This window comes from Cetorhinus maximus, chromosome 2, assembly GCF_964194155.1.
Source record: "Cetorhinus maximus chromosome 2, sCetMax3.hap1.1, whole genome shotgun sequence".
Classification (NCBI taxonomy): Eukaryota; Metazoa; Chordata; class Chondrichthyes; order Lamniformes; family Cetorhinidae; genus Cetorhinus; species Cetorhinus maximus.
The window spans coordinates 167270409-167293038 of NC_135880.1; the positions used below are offsets into that span (position 1 = coordinate 167270409).

General features: G+C 43.0%; 1 protein-coding gene across 1 annotated transcript in view; it reads left to right on the plus strand.

Moving 5' to 3' along the window:
* Positions 1 to 22630, plus strand: part of dnah6 (dynein, axonemal, heavy chain 6) — a 424069-nt gene that overhangs the window by 262705 nt on the left and 138734 nt on the right. The window contains exons 49-51 of the mRNA XM_078570618.1: positions 9385 to 9646; positions 10468 to 10591; positions 15359 to 15555. Of these exons, the coding sequence (XP_078426744.1) occupies positions 9385 to 9646; positions 10468 to 10591; positions 15359 to 15555 (583 nt within the window). The remainder of the gene's footprint in view (positions 1 to 9384; positions 9647 to 10467; positions 10592 to 15358; positions 15556 to 22630) is intronic.

A 22630-nucleotide genomic window follows, 5' to 3' on the forward strand; every position in this document is an offset into this window, starting at 1 on the left:
GTGCCCATTGAAGAGACCCCAAGCTCAGACTTGAGGGCTGAGGCATTCAAGTTTGCCCAATTAATCCTTAAGTTTGATGAAGAAGAGGTGGGCACCTCTATCTCTTTCAAATGGTAGCACAGCAGTTAAAGTGGCCAGCCCAGCACTAGTCCCTGTTGTTGCAAAGTAAGCTGACAAGAAAGGCTCACAAAATTTACTCCCTCTCGCCTGAGGAAAGTGCAAAAGTTATGAGGCAGAAAAAAAGGGCTATTTTAAGTGCATACCAGTTAGCGCCAGGGGCATAACGTCAGAAATTCCATACGCTCAGTAAATGGCCTGACCAGACTTACCTGGAACTTGGACAGCTTAAGCAGCTCACTTTTGACCAGTGGGCACGGGTGCTTAAAATTGAGGCCACCTACAAAAACCTTTGCGAAATAAATTTCCTCAGAGTTCAAAAACTTCATTCCCTTCCTGATAAGAACTCACATAGAGGAACAGAGAGTAACAGGGGCCAGGCAGGCAGCAATGCTGGCTGATGATTCTGAGTTTATCCACAAACCCTCATCCCAAAGGAAACCCTTCCCTAGTCACCCCCAACCAACCGAGAAGGATAGAAGGTGGGAAAGTGATGGTAAACTGAGCACCCGTGGAAGAAAAGGGATAGCTGGAAATGCAGAAGTGAGACCAAGAAGCCTGTGTGTTTTAACTGCCACAGGGCAGTTAAGGTTACAGGAAAAACCCATGGATTTGTTGGGGTACACAAATCCGGCGCAGAAAATGAAATTCAGACAGAGAACATAGCAGACTAAGCTATGGCTCTGACTGCTTTAGCACATCCTGTATATGCACGACTGTCAGTGCGGGTGAGTTTTTAAAATCCCTGAGAGTTTCAAGGATTTTGTATTAAAAGAAAGAGTGGCCACATTTCTCCAGAGCGAGGCGTGGAAGCCTGTAGTGTTACAGAGGGATACAGGGGCCAGCCAAACTCAACTGCTGGAAAAAGGCATGACCTTTCAACCAGTAAGTGCTAAGTAAGCAAGGTTCTGGTAAAGGGTATTGAAGGAGGTTACATGCCTATACCCTTATTCCAGGTGCACCTAAAGTGCAACTTTATGTCAGGACTGGTGACCGTGGGAGCCGTGCATAATTTGCCTGTGGATGGGGTCGACCTGCTCCTCAGCAATGAGCTGGTGGGATCAAAAGTGAGAGCATCCCCAGTAATCCCCGAGAAGCCGACTGAGGTCAGGGAGACAGAACAGCTGCAGGACAAAGTGCCTGGCATTTTCCCTGACAGTGTGGTAACCCGGTCTATGGCCAGACAAACTCTGTCAGAGGAGACTGAAGTGGCACTGTAGACAAATAGCCCTACTGTCTGGTTAGCTGGAACATTTCTCGGGAAGATAGAGGCAGCCAAGGTAGGCTGGAGAATAACACCTCCAAAAGGTCAGGACAGTCCAGAGAGGCTGAAAAGGCTGGAGGAAGCCAGCAGGAATTTGTAGGAGTACAGGGAAACAAGAATGATTCAGAGGCCCTGCAGAGGGTAATGAAACCCCTGAGGTGGCCCAGGAGATGCCACTTGAGTCAAAAGAGGCCGCGGCAAGGCCAGTAGAATTAAAGGAGGTCACGAAGGGCTGGTGAAATTTAAAACAGATGAAGTGAATGACCCAGAAATTGAGTTGGCAGACAAGCTCTTCTCAAAGTTAAACAGGGACCAGGGAAGTCCCAAAGCAGGTCAAAAGACAGTGTGGGAGATACCCTACTTGGCTGAAAAGCCTGAGGGAAATCAATTTGTTAAAGCAAGAAAGATAAAGGTTGAAGATTTGCATGAAAAATAGCTCATAGAAACCTCCATTCAGATTTTCAGGGGGACAAGGGAAGGCCGCAGACAGGCAAACAGATAGTCAGGGAGATGCCTCACCCAGTTGAAGAGCCACAAGGGAGTACAGCAGGAGCTGAACAGCCATCTGAGGGTAGTAGTGTTCCAGAGGATATGGAACAGGTTAGGGGAATGCCCCTTCCTAAAACAAAAGAGAGGAGAGTCTACCCCAAAGCACTTGTGGAGACCACAAGGGCATATCAGTGAAATCTATGCAGCATTATCCAAATGAGTAAGTTCAAATCCTAAACCTCAATAAACCTAGCAGTGTAGAGACAAAGTGCACTGAAGGCGAGGTACAGGAGGTGAGGCCAGACACTGTACCAGGGCTTAAGATCAAGCTACTACCCACCAACACACTAGGAATCAGATATGTAAAAGTGTCTGTATTTGAACTATTCAATTCATGGCTTACAGAGGTGGACAGTGAAGAGTTAAGTCTGACCAGAGCAGCCAAATCATCCAGTCAAAAAAATTTTCATTATGAGAGAAGTTCTGCTAAGCAATCTGTGGGCAGAGCCAATAGGAGCTACAGAACCTCCCTGTTCCCATAGGTGATCAACAACCTGGCTGTTGTGAACAACCAAATTGCTAACAGCAATGTAAAGAATTCAGACTCTTTAGACAATACCTAATCAGAAGGGAACAGGTACTGAGTTCTGAAACCAATATCTTTGTTTATACCTAACCCCCAAAAGAACAAAACTTCAGAACTCTAATTCAAGAATAATCTTTTCAAATGAATGTAGCCAACCATGTGAAAGGGGAAAAAATAATGAAAGAGCATATTATCCAGAAGCTAATGGAATTTAGGGTCGTTGGGTATCAAGACCACAGTCGAGCAGAATGGATGCAATTTGATTAAGAGTGTGACTAGGTGTGCATGTGTTATTTTTAATTCTCTTAAAACTTGGATGTCTGTCATGAAGCGCTCATTGAAATTTGAGTTTCATTCCTTGTGAGATGGAAGTGTTACGATGATGAGAATTGTTACTGAGTAATATCAATCTGTAATTTCACCAGCTAGCCAAGCACACACTGAATTGTTTACAAAGGACTTTTTAAGACAAGAAAAGACACTGATTAAAGATGGCTGTCACAATTCAAACTGTGCAACTTGAACTGAGCAGAGCAAACTGCTCAAAAATGCAAGGTCACACTCCAGGGCGAGCCCTCAAGTCAGTGTGAAGAGAGAGATAATTCCTAGTCCAGACACCTATCGAAATTCATCATTGTTTAGGGAAGAGACGTTAAAATGCAAAGTGCTAGATATGAAACAATAGCTGCCACAGACAGACCCATGCAGGACCCATTGGAAATGTACACTGGGTGAGATACAACAGGGCAGGCGGCAGATCTTGAAGAAAAACTTTTTCAAAAGACTTCAGTAGAAGAGAGAGCCTGAAGAGCTCTCGCTCTCTCTCAGAACAAGTGAATTAAGTGGTTCGAGAAGTCAACGTACCAGAAACCTACTAACAAATTGAGGTCTCATAAGAATTGCAGCAGCATCTACTTCTGACTGCATCCAAGAAACCAGCTAACCTAAACCAGCTGCAACCTTTAACAATTTACACCTCAAGGACAATCAAAGGACAGTTAACAGTAAACTCTTAATTTTTTTTTATTGTACTCTAACTTTCCTTATATCTGATACCTGTGTGTGTGTGAGAGACGTCGCATTTTTTATTTTTTTTTCCCCTCAGGTTTAGCGGCTAATAAATTTGCTTTTTCTTTGACTCAAGAAAACCTCATTTGATTGGCTCCTAAATAAATAGTAAATACATTTGGATTGGGAAAAGGCATATTCTCATGGAAAAGAAATTTAAACCTTCGTTGTGACCTACCAAGGAGGCTAAATAGAGGGAGCCAGTTCACTGCTTCTCACCTGGTCATAACACTGTAGAAAAGCGTATCTCATCAATGCTCCACTACTTGGGATCCTAACTCAGCTCCAGATTTAAGTTATTCAGAAAAAGATTGCAGACAGCTATGAAGAGAGGGATTATGGAACCTCAAGGATACCCAGTATTCATTGTTCATTCAAGGCAGTATGCCTTAAAAAACCCTCCAGGCTGCCTCTTCAATGCAGCACACCTAAGTGGGCCATTTTCAACAGGACATTTTAGAGCACGTAAGTACGTGGTTATTGAGCTTTCTTCTGTAGTTGCAGCTGGGGTCTCGGAAAAATAAGAGACTTTTGGTGACAACCAAACTTGCATTTCTATAGTGCCCCTCAAAAAACAAAAACAACAGCCTTGAAAGTCACTGGGGCTCCTTACACCAGGTTAAACTTTTGAACAACACAAGCAAAAGTTGTATAATCCATTCCAAATGATGGGAATATGGTCATTTACATGACTAGCACAATTCCATTGTGCCTGCAACAATCTCAAAGCCTTTTCAGGGTGAATTGGGTAGAGTTTCCCAGGGAAACGCAAGAGCTTACACGTACACATCCCTTTGGCAAACTATCTTCCCAGCACCCTTTTTAAAAATTCATTAATGGGATGTGGGTGTCACTGGCTGGGTCAGCATTTATTGCTTATTCAGAGGGCATTTAAGAGTCAACCACATTACTGTGGACCTGGAGTCACATGTAAGGACAGCAGATTTCCTTCTTTGAAGGATGTTTATTGAATTCAAATTTCACTATCTGCCATGGTGGGATTCAAACCCTGGTCCCCAGAGCATTACCCTGGGTCTCTGGATTACCAGTCCAGTGAAAATATCATTACACCACCACCTCCCCACAACTAAACCCTTTAATGTGTGAAATTCTGATGTAACTGCAATTCTACCCCAAATCCCTGGCAATCACTGGATGGAAATCTTACCCTCATACCTGCCAGAGCCAGAGCTTTTCAGGCCCAACATCTCAAAGCACCAGTGTATCCAAGTATTTGGAGGTAAAGGAGGCATGTTGTATTCTCTACAGCTGACCAATATGCAGCCATTGACCATTAGAACTGTTTTAAGTAGGGGAACATAAATAAAGTAGCAACCAAAATGCAGAAGTTCACTGTACACACAATAGGTCACTACATTATGCACCATTAAAACGCATACACATACTGAAACATGAAAATTAATTCACTCTTAAAAAATCTTGCCATCTGTCATTTATTTTGTTGTGCTGAAAGTGAAGCATGTGTATTCCAAATATAAGCAGGACATACGTGGTATTTTTCTTGCATAGGTAACAAACTAATTGCTGATGTCATAATAACCCTTCCTATTTTGTATGATATGTAATTGATGAAAAGAACACAAAGAGCTATAAGTGTCCATGTAGTCAATTAAGCCTGGACCTTGGGATGTCATTGGTTTGGTAAGATTTTAACTGCCGTTGTTGATACATTAGTTAATGCTGAAGTTTATGTAGCTTGATATGCAGTGATACATGGCCTCCTGCAGTTATCTCCTTACTGTGGCAGTTCAGGGAAATGAAAATTACTGAGATAATTGGGTTTTTTTTGGAACAATGTACTTTATTCATAAAATCTCTAAAAAACATTACAAAACATTTCAAAATGGCTATCAAAGAAAGTGCAATAATATTCAAATTTTCTACATAGATCACATTGCAACCTGAGGTGCTTCGATACAGTTGTGATATGTGGAATATTTGCTGCATACATTCAATGTGAGTCATACAGCTCGAGGGGCTTGATACAGTTTCTAGCCCCTTGGTGCATTTTGGCTGAAAGGGCTTAAACAGCGACCTTTCTCCATTGCACCTCTGCGGTAGCTGCCCCAACCTTTAGTGCATCCCTTAGCACGTAGTCCTGGACTTTGGAATGTAACCATCCGAATCACTCAGTCAAGGACAACTCTTTGCACTGGAAGATCAAAAACCTTCAGGCAGACCAAAGAATGTCTTGCACCAATTTGATGATCCTGCAGCTGCAGTTGATGTTTGTCTCAGTGTGTGTCCTTGGGAACAGCCCGTGGAGCACAGAGTCCTGCTCAGGATGAACCTCGACAAAAAACACTGCACCTCTCCAGGTTTTCTTTCCAAAGGCACATTCCAGAAACAGGTAGACAACTGTCTCTTCCCAACCGCAGCCAACTCGAGGGCAACGTGCGGAGGGGGTGAGACACTGGGCATGTAGGAAGGATCTGACAGAGAGGACCTTTCTCACCACTAGCCAAGCTATATCTTGGTGCTTGTTTGAAAGTTCTGGTGATGAGGCATCCTGCCCAATAACTTGACAGTCTGCTCAGGGAGCCATCGAACAGAATCCACCAGCTCCTTTTCCTGCAGGATGTTATGTGCAGACCACTGTCTGATGGACTTGTGGCCAAAGCTGTTCTTCTGCATACATTTTTCTACGAGGGATAGGTGATATAGCACCGTCGAATTACTTGGAGCATTCCGCAGCAGCGGAACCAGACCCATCGTTTGCAATACCGGGGAAAGTTAGAACCTCAGCACACAGTGACACTTGGTGTTTGTGTATAAAGGGTCTACGCACAGAGGTTTATCTAGAGGTTTATATATCGTGTCCCTGCAAACACAGTCCATTTTTGACCTCCAGATAAAGCGGAAGATGGCTCAGGTGATCGCCACAGTGCAGGAGTGAGGAATGGGCAGACCTGTGCCACGTACAGCCACACTGAGAGTGACTCACGCTCTGTGACCAGGTCCTTACCCACAATAGAAAGGGGACGTCATTCCCACATACCCAGTTTTTGTTTGACCATAGCTACTCCTTCCTTCCAGTTTCTAGCGCATGCCCTGGCCTCTCTGAACACATCCACAGCACCTTAAGGCAGTCTGACCTGACGGTGAAGGGGATGAAGGATGAAAGCCCGGTTCCCAAATAACATGGCCTTGCTCTTGCCACATTTTACCTCGGCTCCTGAGGCCAACTCGAATTGGTTGCAGATGTTCATCAGTTTGCGCACCAGCAGCGGATCTGAGCAGAAGATGGTAACTTCATCCATGTACAAGGAGGCTTTGACCTGTGTGCCTCCTCTGCCTGGAATTGTCATTCCTCTTATGCACGAATTCCTCCTGATGGACTCAGAAAAGTGTTCTATGCAACACATGAACAGGACAGGGGAGAGAGGACAGCATTCCAGTTCCTGCCTATTGAAACTGTGCTACTGATGTTTGTGTAGAGCAGTTAGATCCAATTGCGGATTCCCTCCTCAAACCCCATTTTGGACACCACATCCATCATGTAGGTGTGCGATATTCTGTCAAAGGCCTTCTTCTGGTCCAAGCTGATGAGGCAGGTGTTCACACCCCTGTCCTGTACATGGGCAAGCATATCCCTGAGTAGTGCGAGACTATCAGAGATCTTCCTGCCAGGTGCAGCACAGGTCTGGTCAGAGTAGATCACCAACTCCAGAGCAGACTTGACCCTTGGACAGAATTTTATAGTCCACATTCAACAGTGAAATGGGTGACCAATTTCAAATTTCCTCCCTTTCCCCCTTCCGCTTTTAGGTGAGGGTGATGATGTTTTTCCTCATGGACTCTGACATGCTGCCAGCCATAAACATACTCTCATACACTTCCAGCAGGACTGGGCCACTCCAGTCCCACAGAGCTAAATACAACTCAGCCAGAAAACCATCGCTTCTGGGAGTTTTACCCTTCTCTAAGGACTTTAGGGCCTTAGTCAGCTCATCCAGATATAGTGGTTTCTCTGGATTCTCCCGTGTATTGTCATCTAAGACCTCCATGATAGAGGACAGGAAGAACTGAGCGGTGGTGCTATCTGTGGGCTTCACATCATACAATCTGGCATGAAAGGATTTGCTGATCCTCAAAATGTCAGACTGCAATGACTTTACTGAGCCGTCTTCTTCCTTTAGGCTGCTGATCATAGAGTTCTCTGAGTACCTCCTGGAAGAAGAAATGCGAGCACATCTCATCCTGCTCCACAGAGCCGGCTCTGAACCGGAAAATGATCTTGGAGGTCTCCGAGGCAAAGAGTGAAGCTTGCTGGATCTTCACCTAGTGGAGATCCCCCTTGACATCAACCCCCATTGACTGCAGCCAGAGAAGATTGTGCATACTTACATTTTTTTTTGGAAATATATACTTTATTCATAAAATATCCGGAAAAATATACTTTATTCATAAAATATCTGAAAGAACATTACAAAACATTTCTAAACGGCCATTACAAAAGGGGCAATCATATTCAACTTTTATACACGGATCACGAGGTGCTTCAATACAATCAATGAATATTACAGTAATTTCAATATGGTCATTACAGACAGACAGTGCAATGGTATTAGAGTTATCGACATACATTATGTTGCAATCTGAGATGCTTCAATACAATTATGATACATTTAGAATTCACTATATACAATCTTTGTGAGTCGTACAGCCAGAGGGGTCTATACAATTCCCAGCTCCTTGGTGCACTATGGCAGAAAGGTTTTAGACAGCAAACTTTCCCTATTTCATCTTTGCAGTGGCTGCCCCAAGCTTTACTGCGTCTGTCAGTGATAGTCCTGGACCTCGGAATGTGCCAATCTGCAACACTCGGTCGGGGACAACTCTTTGCACTGGAAGACCAACAAGCTTCGGGAAGACCAAAGAGCACCTTTCACCGAGTTGATGATCCTCCAGCTGTAGTTGATGTTTGTCTCGGTGTGTGTCCCTGGGAACAGCCTGTGGAGCACAGAGTCCTGTGTCACAGCACTGCTCGAGATGAACCTCGACAAAAACTACTGCATCTCGCTCCAGACCTTCTTTGCAAAGGCACATTCCACAAGGAGGTGAACAACAGTCTCTTCCCCACCACAGCCACCTCAAGGGCAACGTGCAGAGGGGGTGAGACTACTGTCGTGTAGGAAGGATCTGACGGGGAGGGCCATTCTCACCACCAGCCAAGCTACATCTTGGTGCTTGTAGGAAAGTTCTGGTGATGAGGCATTCTGCCAAATGACTTTGACAGTCTTCTCGGAGAATCATCCGACAGGATCCACCATCTCCTTTTCCTGCAGGGCCTCTAGGACGTTACGTGCTGACCACTGCCTGATGGACTTGTGGTTAAAGGTGTTTCTCTGCATAAATTTTTCCACAAGGGACAGGTGGTACGGCACGGTCCAACTACTCGGAGTGTTCCGCGGCAGTGTGGCCAGACCCATCCTTCGCAACACCGGGGACAGACAACTTACATACGAGTGATTGGAAAGTCCCTGTGACATTTTAAGTTCAGGATACAGCTTATTTTCACTGCCTTCATCAATAAGGTGGCACATCTCACCTTCAGCCTTGCTGCAGATCCTGATTGAGCTCATTCACTCACCCTGTGTCAGAACAGTACTTGATTCTGTTGTGGTATGATCCACTGTCTGGTATTTATTTTGCAAGTCATACGCCATACCCTCCCCTTACTGCTCCTGCTGTATTGTGAGATACCAGCCAATAGAATCCAGACTTCTGTTATTGAATTAAAGTACTTTGTTGATTGTGCTTTGAATCATTTGCTATTGGATTGGTCTGTTGAATTTAAAGACTAATTAAACAAAGTTTTTTTTTATTCATGTTACAGAACTGACTGGGCTTCAGCTAAACAAGTTCTTGGTGATTCATATTTCTTGAAGAAACTCATGGATTATGACAAAGACAACATTAAACCCCAGATTCTGCAACGGCTTCAGAAGTATATTAATAACCCCGATTTTGTGCCAGAAAAAGTAGAGAAAGTGTCCAAAGCCTGTAAATCCATGTGTATGTGGGTGAGAGCTATGGATCTGTATTCCCGAGTTTCTAAAGAGGTAGAGCCAAAACGGGTAAAACTAGCTGCGGCTCAGGTAAGTTAGAAATTTGACTTCAGATGTTGTAGATCATATAAAATGTTATAATTTAAAGATAATAAGGCGTAACTTTAACTCCTCCACCCAGCAGAGAGTGATAGAGCTCAAATCAATGCGGTCGACTTAGCTGACTGTTTTGGCTCTGCCGCCATTGTAATTTAGGCCTTCCTCTGGGCTGCAAACTGGACAGATGCTCTGCTCAATAAAACCTGGCAAGCAAGCGGAAGAAGCCTAATAATGTAAACGTGCAAATTGTTTCTGTGGGACCATGAGGATTCCTCCGGGCCCTACCAGAAAGATGTGGCCTACCAGTGTCCCGGCCCTGCTTCTCTGCAATCACACTTTCTCACCACTCCTACCACCCTGCCCTCCCCGACTACTACATTTCTGCTTGCTGGGTTGGCTTCCAGACTGCCTGATATTGAGCCGGCCCAGATCTAACAAGCTGCAATAGGAAATGTGCATTACTAATTAATAATTCATATTAATGAAGCCTGGGTCTCTAGCCATGGGCCTCAGCTGGCTCATCTGCATGTTTTACCTGCTGGTTACCTGGAGATTAAAGTGCCAACCACCACCACCACCCCTCCCCCGCCCCACACCCTGCCAATTGTCATTAAAACGTTAAGTATACATTGATAAAGGTCAAATTACTGCAGGATTAAAAAACAGCAACATTCTGATCTGATCATACAACCTATAGTTACAGTAAATAAGGTGTCAATTAGTGCAATTACCTTCCAGATTGTATTTTTTTGGAAAGAAAATATGTTTGTTACATAGCTCCTTAAGTAGACAAACATCTCTTTAATTAACAGGCTGAACTTGATTCCACCATGGCAACACTTAAAGAAAAACAGAAAAAACTAAGACAACTTGACCAAAGACTTGAGGACCTTCAAGAGCAGTACACCAGCAGTGTGGGAGAAAAAGAGAAGCTTGGTGAGATATTGTTAGAAATGTTCCAGGATAATGTTCAATTTCATTTTTGATAGAAGGTGAACAAAATTACTGAAAATGAATATAAGGTTTAGTGGAACAAAGGAATGCTGTGGATAATGGACCTACCATTTGTTTTCACTATTTGGAATTGTACGCAACTGGAACAAATTGTTTGCAAATAGTTAAAGCCAGGCTGTGGCACAAATTTAAGATATTGTTAGATGTGTAACAGGCTGACACAAATGTTAGTATTCTGAAAGAATGAGAGAAAAGGGCTCAAGGGCCTTTTTTACCCAGAACTATTTTGTAATCTTGTGACGTTTTACTTAAATAACAATATAATTGGACTTCACAAATAACTATTTGACTATGAAGCACGTTGGGGTGTTCTGAGGATGTGAAGGACACAACATATAAGCTCAGCTCCTTTCTTTATTGCCCATTAGAGGATTTGATAAAAGTCACTTCAACTGATAAAGCTGGGGTTTGTTGCCGGGGATCATTATAGGAAGATTGGCAGTTGGTAGAATTGCGTATCTCTACCCCAGGCAGGATGTTTGTTTTGAAGTTGAGATGAATCAAGAGTGGCGGCCCTCTGACAAGTACTGGTGCATTACGGAACCTCTGAATATATCTGACTGAGAGTGGAATATTGAGAATGAGTAGGTTCTGAGAGAGTGAGAGCAGGACAGGTCTTGAGTAGACTGATTGCAAACTCTGCTGAGAGAAAATGTAACCCAAGATTTGGATAAGCAACGTGATAAAGCTGGAAGCTGCAATGGATAGAGGAACAAAGCTTAAAGATAAGGTGGGAATAAAGTGTAGCAGGACTTGAAGATGGAGCATTTTAGGACCTGAAGATTAAAATTGGAACTGGCAGGTAGAGCAAATGAGACCAAGCCATACAAGGGAAGTCACAAGGGAGATTCTTAGCTGGGAGAACGAAGAGAAGGCAGCATGGAGGGGGCAATAATAGCAGGACTATTCACTGAAGTTACAGAGAATGGTATATAATGGTGCCATCTAAAATAACTATGCTGTAAAGAGCAGAGCTGGAGTTGGAAGACTTGGAACTTGCCAATGTGGGATGGAGCAGAAAAATTTTGAAACACTTCAGCATCTAGTAGGATATGAGCGGACAGACTTGGAACAGTGAGTGTAAACATCAGTGGGTTAGAAGGAATGACCAAATAGAGCAAATTTGGTGGACTTGAGATAACAGAGTAGATCTGGAATGCTTTACTTGGACCTCAGTGGTAGCAAGGAGCATAACTGGAATAGGAGGGGGCCTGGGAGGGAGCAGAGTTGAAACATAAAAGGAAGATTTATTTTTGGGATGGATTGAGTAGAGCTGGGCATTTATGCAGATCTATAAGAATAACAAAGTGACACAGAGCTGGAACACTCTGGGCCTGAGGGAAAACAGGCAAAGGATGAGGGTTGGCCTGGAATTGGAGATGAGCCTACACAGAGTGGAAAAAATAACTTACATTTATGTATTGCATTTTCACATCTTCTGGATGTCCCAAAGCTCTTCACAATTCATGAAGTACTTTTGAAGTATGTCATTGTTATGATATATGGAAACAAGGCAACTAATTTGTGTACAAGACCCAAAAATCTCAATGAGATAACTGACCAGAAATCTGTTTTTAGTGGTGTTGGTTGGGGGATAAATATTGACAAGAACGCTTCTGTCCTTCAAATAGTGCCTTATGGGATCTCTTATGTCTTCCTAAGAGGACCGACAGGGACTCGGTTTCACACCTCATCCAAAAGATGGCATTACCTACAGCACAGCACTTCCCCATTGGGGTTTCTCCCTGGTTTATTTACTTATGTCCCTGGATTAGTGTTTGAAGTCACAGCTTTCTGAGTCAGAGGTAAGGGTGCTGCATCTGAGCCAGGCTTGAGAGTCGGTAAAATACCTAGGGGGAAGGATTATTGGAGGACATAACTGAGAACTAAGATGACAATTTATTTACCTGTGGCTTTTTCTTCATTGGTCAAGTTGGTTCATGGTGTTTTATAAACCATCTGGTTTACATGGATCAATGTAAGATATGATTGGTCTATGGTGTCACTATGGTTACCATTTATCAGCCCCAAAGTTGCAAGTTTACAACTGAATTGCTGATTCATAATATTATAATTCTATAATATTACAGACACAAAGGGGGAAATTTTCACTTTCACCACCTGGGTGGTAATCTGACAGAATAGATCGCCCAACCTTTACAGAACCTGCCTGATTTACAGCACGTTAAAATCAATAGGATGTGAAATAGGTGGCTTTTACAATGGGTGGGTGATCTACTCCAGCAGATTACCTGGTGGTAAAGGTAGAAATTACATCTAAAATTGACAATTGTATGAACAGACTCTGTTCATGGTTCTTTGTAGTCCATGGATGGAGTCATTTCCACAGGGGACAGAAAACAACCAGCACCCGATGGGCTCCCATTATACACTCTGCCTGATTTCTCTTTGCCTTGAAATCATTGGATAGGAAAATTAAGAGGCATGTGTTGTATGTTGCATCTTCAGTCAGTCCCACAAAGAAATTGTACTCTTGTACGGTTGAACATTAAAGACTTAATTTTTCCCTCCTCGGGTGTGCGCGAACAGCGGGCCCGGGAGCAGTCGGGAAACGGGCCCCTGACCACGATTTCACGTTGGCTGGCCGATTAAGAGCCAGTCAGCGTGAAACGTGCGCTGAATAGCTCAGCGCTGCCGGGGTGGGTGTGGGAAGAGGGCGGGCAACAACGTCACCGCGGGCACAGGTGAGCACTTTGAGAGAGCTTCCTGAAGGCAGACAGCTGCCTCAGGGAGTTGCAGACCTGCAAATAATAAAATAAAGCATAAAAAAAGCTGCCAAAAATGTCCATGCAGCACAGTCAAGCACCTGAAAGCATATCTCATAAAATTGCTGCCACCAGGTGTTTCTTTTTATTTTACTCCCTAACGAAGATTTCACCCTGCCCTTGGATGAGGTTTCATGAAAAATTTAAATGCCGCCTGGCCGAGTGGCCCATTTGCCAACCACAATGCTAGATGGGCCACGAAAAATCATGTTCAACTGAGCCATTAATGGGCTTAATTGCCCGTTTAATTGTCGGCGGGTGCATGTGCCCGCCCGGTGAAGTATTGCGCGAGTGCAAAATGACATTGGGATGCTCGTCGGACATTATCTCGCGCAATTTTACACCTGATTGAGTCGGGTGCGCACCTACCCACGGAATGTAAAATTCTTCCCTAAGCATCTATTGCTAACACATAACTACATATATGCAGGGTATAGCCCAAGCTATATTCATAGTTGCTTCTACACAGGTCTTTGTCCAGTGCACAACTGACACTAGTTTCAGGTTATTACACTGTTGGTGGTACTGTTTCCCAGTCGCACATTAACCCTTGCTATGCCAGATACCCTTATATGACAACATGGATAAGTTGGTCTTTACTCCCTGTTTTCTGCCACTGTTGAAAGTTAAAATTACCCTGAGGAATTTTAATCAATTTGGAGTAGACTGTCTTTTGCAGCTGTTAGAATCATATCTCTCAAGACTGAAGTTTTCTTTTACAAAATTGAAGGACATGACATGATCTGGATGCTAACCTGGGATTTTTTAAAAAAGAAAGTCATAAGTTCACCTTGGAACTGTCAACAAGCAGAGGTCTTCCAAGAAATCACCTGACCTATTTAGTACTTGAGAAGGAGTTGTTTATTTGTGTCGAACTGCAAAGTACTTTAATTAATGAAAAGCTGGGAGGCAAAAAGGCAATCACATGGAAGAGATTATCTTGCCTAAAATTGTGTGTGGCTATCAACCTGTAGCCAGAGAATCTTCATCTGAGGGTAACCAGTCTGCATTTGGACCTGCAAAGCTGAGACCAGTGGTGAGAACTTCCGGGCATGTCTGCACACGAAAGAACTCCAGGTCAACAGCGTCGAGACCCTGCGGATTTTATCCTTTATTTTATAATTCCCATCCTCCAAAGCTCATCTCTGCAGAGAGACTCTTCTGTTTATCCTTTGTGTGTGTGTGTGTGTGTGTGTGTGCACGTGTGCTGGGGTACTTCTTTGGAAAGTGATAGATAGTTACACTTCCCGATTACAATTGTGTGTTAACCAGGACTTGCAACTTGTTAAAAGTTTTGTTTTAAAAATAAATTAATCGTTTTGAGCTTTTGAAAGAAGCTTGTTCAGAGTCTCTTTTCTTCTGGGTACTAGAGGTATAAGTACACAATTGGCCATTTTGGTGAGAAAATTAAATATTTAAATTAATGGTATGGCCTGCGGAGTAGTGGAGCTTGATAATTTGTGCACTCCTCCCTTCCCGGTCGTAACACAGTATTATAAAATTTGTTAATGAAATCAAACACTGTGGCTGGGTTAAAAAAACACAAGGTCCAAACTACATTCAGGAATAATGCAAAACTTAGTAGATTGGCTAAGAACTGAGGAAGGACCTTTTCAGCTGCACAATTGATAAATAATGCATGCCAGAACAGGAAATCATATTTAAACAGGAGGCATGATGGAAGGGGGAAAGGATCTAATCATTATTCACTGAAAAATTGTTAGTTTATTTTTTCAGGTTGTGGCACTGTGAATATAATTTTACTGTGTAAAAGAATTATTAACACTTTTACATTTTTTCCAAAAGTGTTCAGAAGATTTACTCAGCTTAATCTATTGTTCTTAATTATTTTCAGTAATTTCAATTGTAACTGCATGACTGTAATGTCCTTTTTTCTCTTTAGCACAAACAATGGAACTAACTCAGGCTCGATTAGTGCGCGCTGGAAAACTTACAGCCGCTCTTGGAGATGAACAAATTCGCTGGCAAGAGAGCATAGTTCTGTTTGAACAGGAAATATCAAATATAATTGGAAACGTCTTCATCGCAGCAGCTTGTGTTGCATATTACGGAGCCTTTACTTCTAAGTACCGACAGTTGGTATGTCATGGTCCTGTCAATGTAATTTAATCACTGAAGTGCAGAAAATCTTGAACCTAACCATAATGACAGGAGCAAAATTGAAAATTTTCTTTTCAAATGTGTTAAGTACCCGTGAAATTTTTAAACAGTTTTTTGGCTTTTCCATTGGAAGACAAGTGTGCCATTGTCAACTAAACCATCTGAGTGTTGGCAAGACTGACCTTTCCACATCCTGGTCAGTTGCTGGCCAAGGTGCGATATTGCTGCCTACGGAGAAAGCCGTGGGCTAGATTTCTACGGTTTTAGCTGTGGATGGTGGACAGTGCTGCTAACCTTTCATCACTTGCTGAGGTTGAAGCAGACAGAAACTAGATCTGTTATAAACTGCAGACTCTACATAAGATGAGGTTGGCAGCTGTTGAAATTAACATTATTGTGATGAATGTCGTAGCAGTTCAATATTACATTTCTGAATTCAGCAGTTATCTACCTTTAGTTTCTCTTTGAAAGTAATCACTCAACCCCACTCCAGGGGTGGGAAACTGGAATCCCGGACCCACCCTTGGTGGGGTGGGGTGGAAGCGGTCACTCATAGGGATTTTCACAAAGGCACCCCCTTAATTAGCACAGAGACAGCTTCTCTGCCCAATTAAGGGTGGTGGTTGGGCTCTTGAAGATGGAGGGCCAATCAAAGGCCTTCCAACTTGAAAGGAGTAGCTGTGAATGGCATAAATAACAGAGAGTGTACTTCAATATGGAGGCACCCTCTCACCAACTTTTTTGAACTTTGGTTCCTACAGCTAGATCACCACTGTGGAGGATGAGGACCTGGGGAGTGGGGAAATACCCCTAACAGGGTGGCCTGTGGCTGCTTTTGCATGCTGACAGGCAGGGAGGTCCTCTAAGCCTGCTTGGAATGCCGCTCTCTCCCCTCCAAACCACCGCAAACTCCCCCACCACCCCCATCACCCCATCCTATCGCTGGGTGTCCACTTCCAGGCAGCTAAATTGCTCCCCATTGTGTCAAGAAACTGGAGTTCCTTTAATTGCAGTTAGTAAGGCTCTAAACAAGCCTAATCGAGCACCCCCCTCATGGGGACACAGCCCAAAAATACAACCCTGAAAGCAGGTCATTCAGAGTCAGTGAGGGAACTCACCATTTGAGATTCCCTCTGAATTGTACAGTTTCAACTGCAAACTGTGTTAGTGATGTCAAGTGACCGGTGCCCTGTCCTAAAGTACAGCTTGATTAGCAGCTGGGCCAGCAGGTAAGGCTGCGTCCCTGCCAAGAACAGGAGGCTGATCAGGGCGGAAAGGGTTGACTGGAATTGAGGAGGGGGTGCAGTTCTCAATCGAGTTAGGGTTGGGTGGTGGGAGGCGGGTTGACTTGAGTGGGGTGGGGGCTGATTACACGGGGGGAGACAATGGAGGGGCCTGCCTATCCGGCAGGGGATGATGAGCATGGGTTCTGGGTGGGTAAAGGTCAGAGATTTCTGCTGGGGTTTGGAGGCCTCGAGGCAGGGGAGATCAGAGCCTGTTGGTGGGGATTAGCAGGAGCCGGTGGTGGTGGTGACAGGAAGTTGGATGCTTCTCGGGGAAGCTCTTTGCCGGGGAAACGAAAGGCACCTCAGGCAGGCACCTAGATACAAGGAGTAGTTATGAAGTCACTTTGCTCCTGAATCTACCCATCTTGAGAGATTGTTGGATTCCCCGATTCTTGGAAAACTTGGCCAACAACAATTAAATTTCAAAAGCTGAATGACGATGAGGCTGGCAGCCTCATTGTCATATTTAAAGCTGTAACCTACCTCCTTCAATTGGGTTGGTCTGCTGCCCAACTTCTGGCTTTAGTTAAAACCAGAAGTAAGCAGTTTAGAGGGAGATTTGTTCTGGAAGCAAATTTCTGACACTTCAACCACCAATGACCTCACCCCTCCCCGCACCCCCAATCCCCCCCCACCTCCCCAACCCAATCCAACCCCATCCAACACAAACACCTGTTTTTCCAGTTAAAATTCAGCCCTATGAGGGTAAATTGGTCTACAGAGACCAGGCTGCCGATTTTTCACCATGCTAGCCCTTTCTCCTACATTGAAGTTCACAGAATAATACTTCAAACTCTTTTCAGAAACTGATTTCCTAATCTCCCTGTCACATTTAGATTGTTAGAAATGGAAAATCTTGACAATGTTTTTCAAGTCAGTGGAAATAAAATCTAGCCCGATGTATAACAGACTGCCAGTTTGCCATGAGCCCGATTTCATGCCACTGCATAGACCCATTTTGCCCCCTATTTTATTTTTTGGTTCAAGGGATCATTTGGAAGCCCGTTATAAGTAAAGCAGGATTTAGGTCTAAAATGCACCAGGTTCTTTTGCATTTTCAATGTTGAAACTACCTTGGCAAACATGCTTCCTCAAGAAGTATGAGAGTATTCATCTACTTAAGAAGCCTGAGAGAATCTTGGTTATTGTAAACATATATATTGTGGTTTGATTTCTAATTTATCACCAGATTGCTGCTGTGTGCTGGTGAGATGTATCTTTAATGCATGCAGAAGCAAGTTTCTTGTATTTCTGCTGATATGCAAATAAATGGGTAGTTTGACACATTGAAGCATTGACACATACTGTCACTATTTAAAATTTACTAATTAAAATTAAAGTACTTAACTAGACAATATGTAAATTCCATATATTTTTAAAACGTCTCAAAATGCATTTTTAAAGTACTTCTACATGAGCTTTTGAAATTGTATTTAACTAGTTCTGTAAATTGTCTTTGGTCTGGTTTTAAATTAAGAGGGAGGGAACCATTGGGGGATGTGATTACTCATCACTTGCAATCAGCATAGAAATAAATTATCTATTACATCTAAAATGAATTGGTAACTCAATTCAGTTATGATGTAGCGATCATAGTCTGTCAAGTACCAGTGAAAATCTTCATTTTAAATGGGGCTCAATTTATGTGTGTCAAAATCCAGTAAAACTCATTAGGAATAAAATGTTGCCAAAGGATAATAAATGGTGAAATATGTGTTCAGCATGTTTTAGCTTTTATGATTTGTAATCAAATGCAAAACCAAATTTTATAAGGTAGAGAAGATGTGCAGGATTTCCCCCTGTGTATATAGGATACATCTATCCAATTGATTGATTGATTTCCTTCCTTGGAGAGAATGTAGAGAAGGTTTACTGGCTGATACCAGGAATGAGGGACTTCAGTTATATGAACGAGTGGAGAACGTTTAGCAGAGATTTAGTAGAGATGTTCAAAACTATGAAGGGTTTTGATGGATTAAATAAGGAGCCACTGTTTCGACTGACAAAAGGGTCAGTAACCAAAAACATGTATTTAACACAATTGGCAAAACAAGCCATACGTAAGTTGAGAATTTTTTTTTATGTAATGAATTGCTATGATCTGGAAGGCACTGCATGAAACGCTGGTAGAAACTGATTCAATAGTAACTTTCAAAAAGGAATTGCATAGATACTTGAAAAGGAAAATTTTGCAAGACTCTGGGTGGCAATAATTGGAAACCACTTTCAAAGGGCCGGCACAGAAATTATAGGCCAGATAGTCTCTTTCTGCTCTGTAAGTTTTGTATGATTCTATAATTGTACACATTTTTTGCTGGGGACACGATTTGAAAGGCTGGCAGTGGTACCGTGGTTTGAAGTTGGATGATCATAGTAATCATAAGGCCACTGCAGCCAAAACTGTTCTATAATATTGCCAGCAAGAAAATAAACCCATTTAATATAGCAATTATTGTGTTATGATTATCAGTTAATTGATTTTGCTGTAAATATAACACTGAGGATATTAGCGCTCATTGTTAATAAAGGGTAAGTCGGTCAGCAACTTCTGGCAGCTGTACATGCATACTCAAAAGCAGAAATCAAGAAGTTGCTGTCAGAGTTACCCTTCTCCAGAAGCTTTACTATATCAGTATTTTGCTGAGAAACTAAGTGTTCAAATACATGGTACTTACATGAAAAACACAATCGAGGCAGTTAAGACTTGACCATTTTAACTCTGTTAAATCTTACCACTAAAAATCAACTTTTACAAGTTTGAAGTCTCATTCCTTCAGATTTTCATTATTGTTGGAGTTTTTAAAAAATAAATTATACCTAAAACATTTTTAAAAAAACTCTTTCTCTCCATCTCTTTTATCTGTCTGACTTAATTCTATCTTTCTTTCTCTCTCTTTGCATGGAATCTTGTGCCCTTCCCTGTAGCATGTTTGGTGGAAAAGGACATTTAATCAGGTGAGAGGGTGGCAGGTCGAAACCCTCATTATCTCTCCACCTCCACCCTGATTAAGTCCACGGTGGGAAACCCATGGACGGTCTTCCTGTCTTGCCACCAATTAATGCCCGCTAAGGATTCATCCCATTACCACTGGTATTAACTCAGGAGGCTCACCATGCAGGGAGCACAGCAAGCAAACCCTGATGTGGGTTGCTTGTGGCTCCTGGGGGAGGGGGAGAATTTTGGGTTGGGGCCCCTCGTTCAAAGGCACTCAGTGCCTGCTTGAGGGATCCCAGCATCGGGAAGGGGGGGACCAGCTGAGAGCTAATTCTCATCCCTGCTGCTGACCAGCTCCCTCCCCCCCGACACCTCTCTCTCCATCACTCATTCTGGCAAGAGATACCAGGATTCAAGTGTGTGTTATACTGGCAGCAGCCACTGCTTCCTCAGTGGCATTACAATTCAATAAAGCTGCTGGTCTCTGATTAGCTGGCAGCTCTTAATGGTGGGCCTTGCATCCTTGGGCCCTTGATTCTGGAGGGAAGATCCCACTGCTGGCTTGTCAAGTACCAGAGCGGAATAAGATGCAGCGGGCATTCCTGAAAATAGGCGACATGGGGCTCTCATCGGCTCTCCAGCTGGTGACTGAGACCCCTGTTGTCACCACAAGATTCCGCCCTTTATTTCACTTCCTGTACATGATTTGATATTGAATTTAGTACTCTAAATGAGACTTCCTGGTTTAAGCATGCGTCATTAAGATTGTTCAATCTGATTAGTTAAAGAGGTACACAGTTTCTTATCCTGTTCACACAGGTCCATAATCCCCTGTTAGAGGGGGGTTACACTGCGATGTATTTCTAATCACCAAAAGATCCATTGTAAAAGTCCAAAGAAAGCCTGTTAGCAAGTGTAAATGCACCAAATGACCAGTGCTGTTCGTTCACCACACAAAACTTAGGCCAATGATATTGCTTAGATCATCTTGTTATAGGCTGAACTGGGAGGATGCTGTACTTCGGAAAGCTTGCTTGTCCTTGCAATCTTTGACAAGCTGAGTTCCCTACTTCAGCCATAGGAAGATACTTGCCAGGATTTTCCAGCCCTGTCACGGGTGGGACCCAATGTGGGCGAGGTGGTGCCCCAGCCAGAAGTCCACTGACTTGCAGTGGGACCGGACGATCCCGGCAGCGGGCCGGTGCAGAAAATCCCACCCGCTAAATGGAACCCAAATACATCCCCACAAAGAAGGAGGAGAAATCACCCTAAGCCACTTTTCATCTCCAGCTGGTTGCCAATTTTAGACTGACATTCACAGAAGCTTGAAAATAAGTTGCCTGCTGTCTGCTTCACCAAGGAGAATGTAAGAGATGAAAAGGAACTTAAAAGGAATCAGGAGGAACAATAACATTAGCAATGATTAGTTTATTAATCTCAAAGGCCAAATGTTTTCTAAACTTTAAGTGGAATTAAGAGTTCTCTTAGTGAAGTTTTCCTTCCTTCACTTTTTAGGTGTATTCTAAAATGTTAAGCATAATTTATTTTAATAAAAAAGGCAAATGTTATTTGATTTTAGATCGTTTGTCCTAGTCCTGATTTCAAATCCTGTCAAAGCAGCTAGGAATTTAGATTTAACTAATTAAATAAATTGAGAATAAAAAGCTAGTATCAGTAATGATGACCATGGCCAGAATTTTACAGCCACGTCATGTTGGGGAGGGGGCCGTAAAATACGGGCAAGCCATCCTAAACTCCGTTGACTTCGGTGGGAACGTAAAACCCCACTGCAGTAAAATTCCGCCCCATGCAACTACCAGATTATCATAAAAATCCATCTGGTTCACTAATGTCCTTTAGAGGAGGAAATCTGCTATCCTACCCCGGTCTGAAGAAAATAGAAAAACATCTAGCAACTGAAAATATAGTAATGAATAGTCAGCATGGATTTCAAGAGCAAAAGACACACTTGATCAAACTCATTGGATTCTTTGAAGAGTTAACAACGAGAGTAGATAGGGTAAAATAGCAGAAATTATATATCTAAATTTCCAAAATACCTTCGATATAATGCCACATAGTGTAATGGACTACGACCTCACGCTGTACTTCTAATATATATATATATATCTATACTCATTGTTGTTTCTAACTTATAAAACTGGGCCTTTGAACAAGATCCTTAAAATGGCTGAACCTATATCTGCCTGTGACCCTGGATCAAGAGAAGCCACTTTGCAGTTTCAGGAAAACTCACACCTTGTTATCTCTGAGAAGCCGCTAACAGTTGCCTGCGGACTGCAGAGTCCTACTTCAAAGATATCTATTCAAAGTCCATTTGCATTTGATAACCCAGGCTTGTCAGCAGGAGACAGAGGGTCTGCTAAGACACAAGGCCCCTCAAACAACCCTTTCAACTCATAATGGCTGGAATGCTTAACAGGTTTTGAGATCCAACTGACTTCCAGATGATGGATGCACAAAGACCTGGTGGAGAGGTGGGGGTCATGTGACCTAGGCTTCCAGCTTGCAGAATAAGTAATATTGCCTTGCTGAAATGTCTAGCTCAGTCTGTTGTTTAAAATTTAACTATCAACTACACAGAAAGGAGCTCTGCTCAGGTTGAACACCTGACTACATCTCCACTGCTTCTGTTGGAAGTTCTGTGCCATTGCCTACAAGACTGATTCATCTCTGCATGCCTATCTCATTTTGTGACCAGAAAAGTGAATTCTACAACATCAGTTTTCAGCCCGCTGACCTCCATGAAGGAATAGCTCATTGGAATTTGAACTCTGGAATTCACATGACCCAATATTTATTTTCTCTGTGG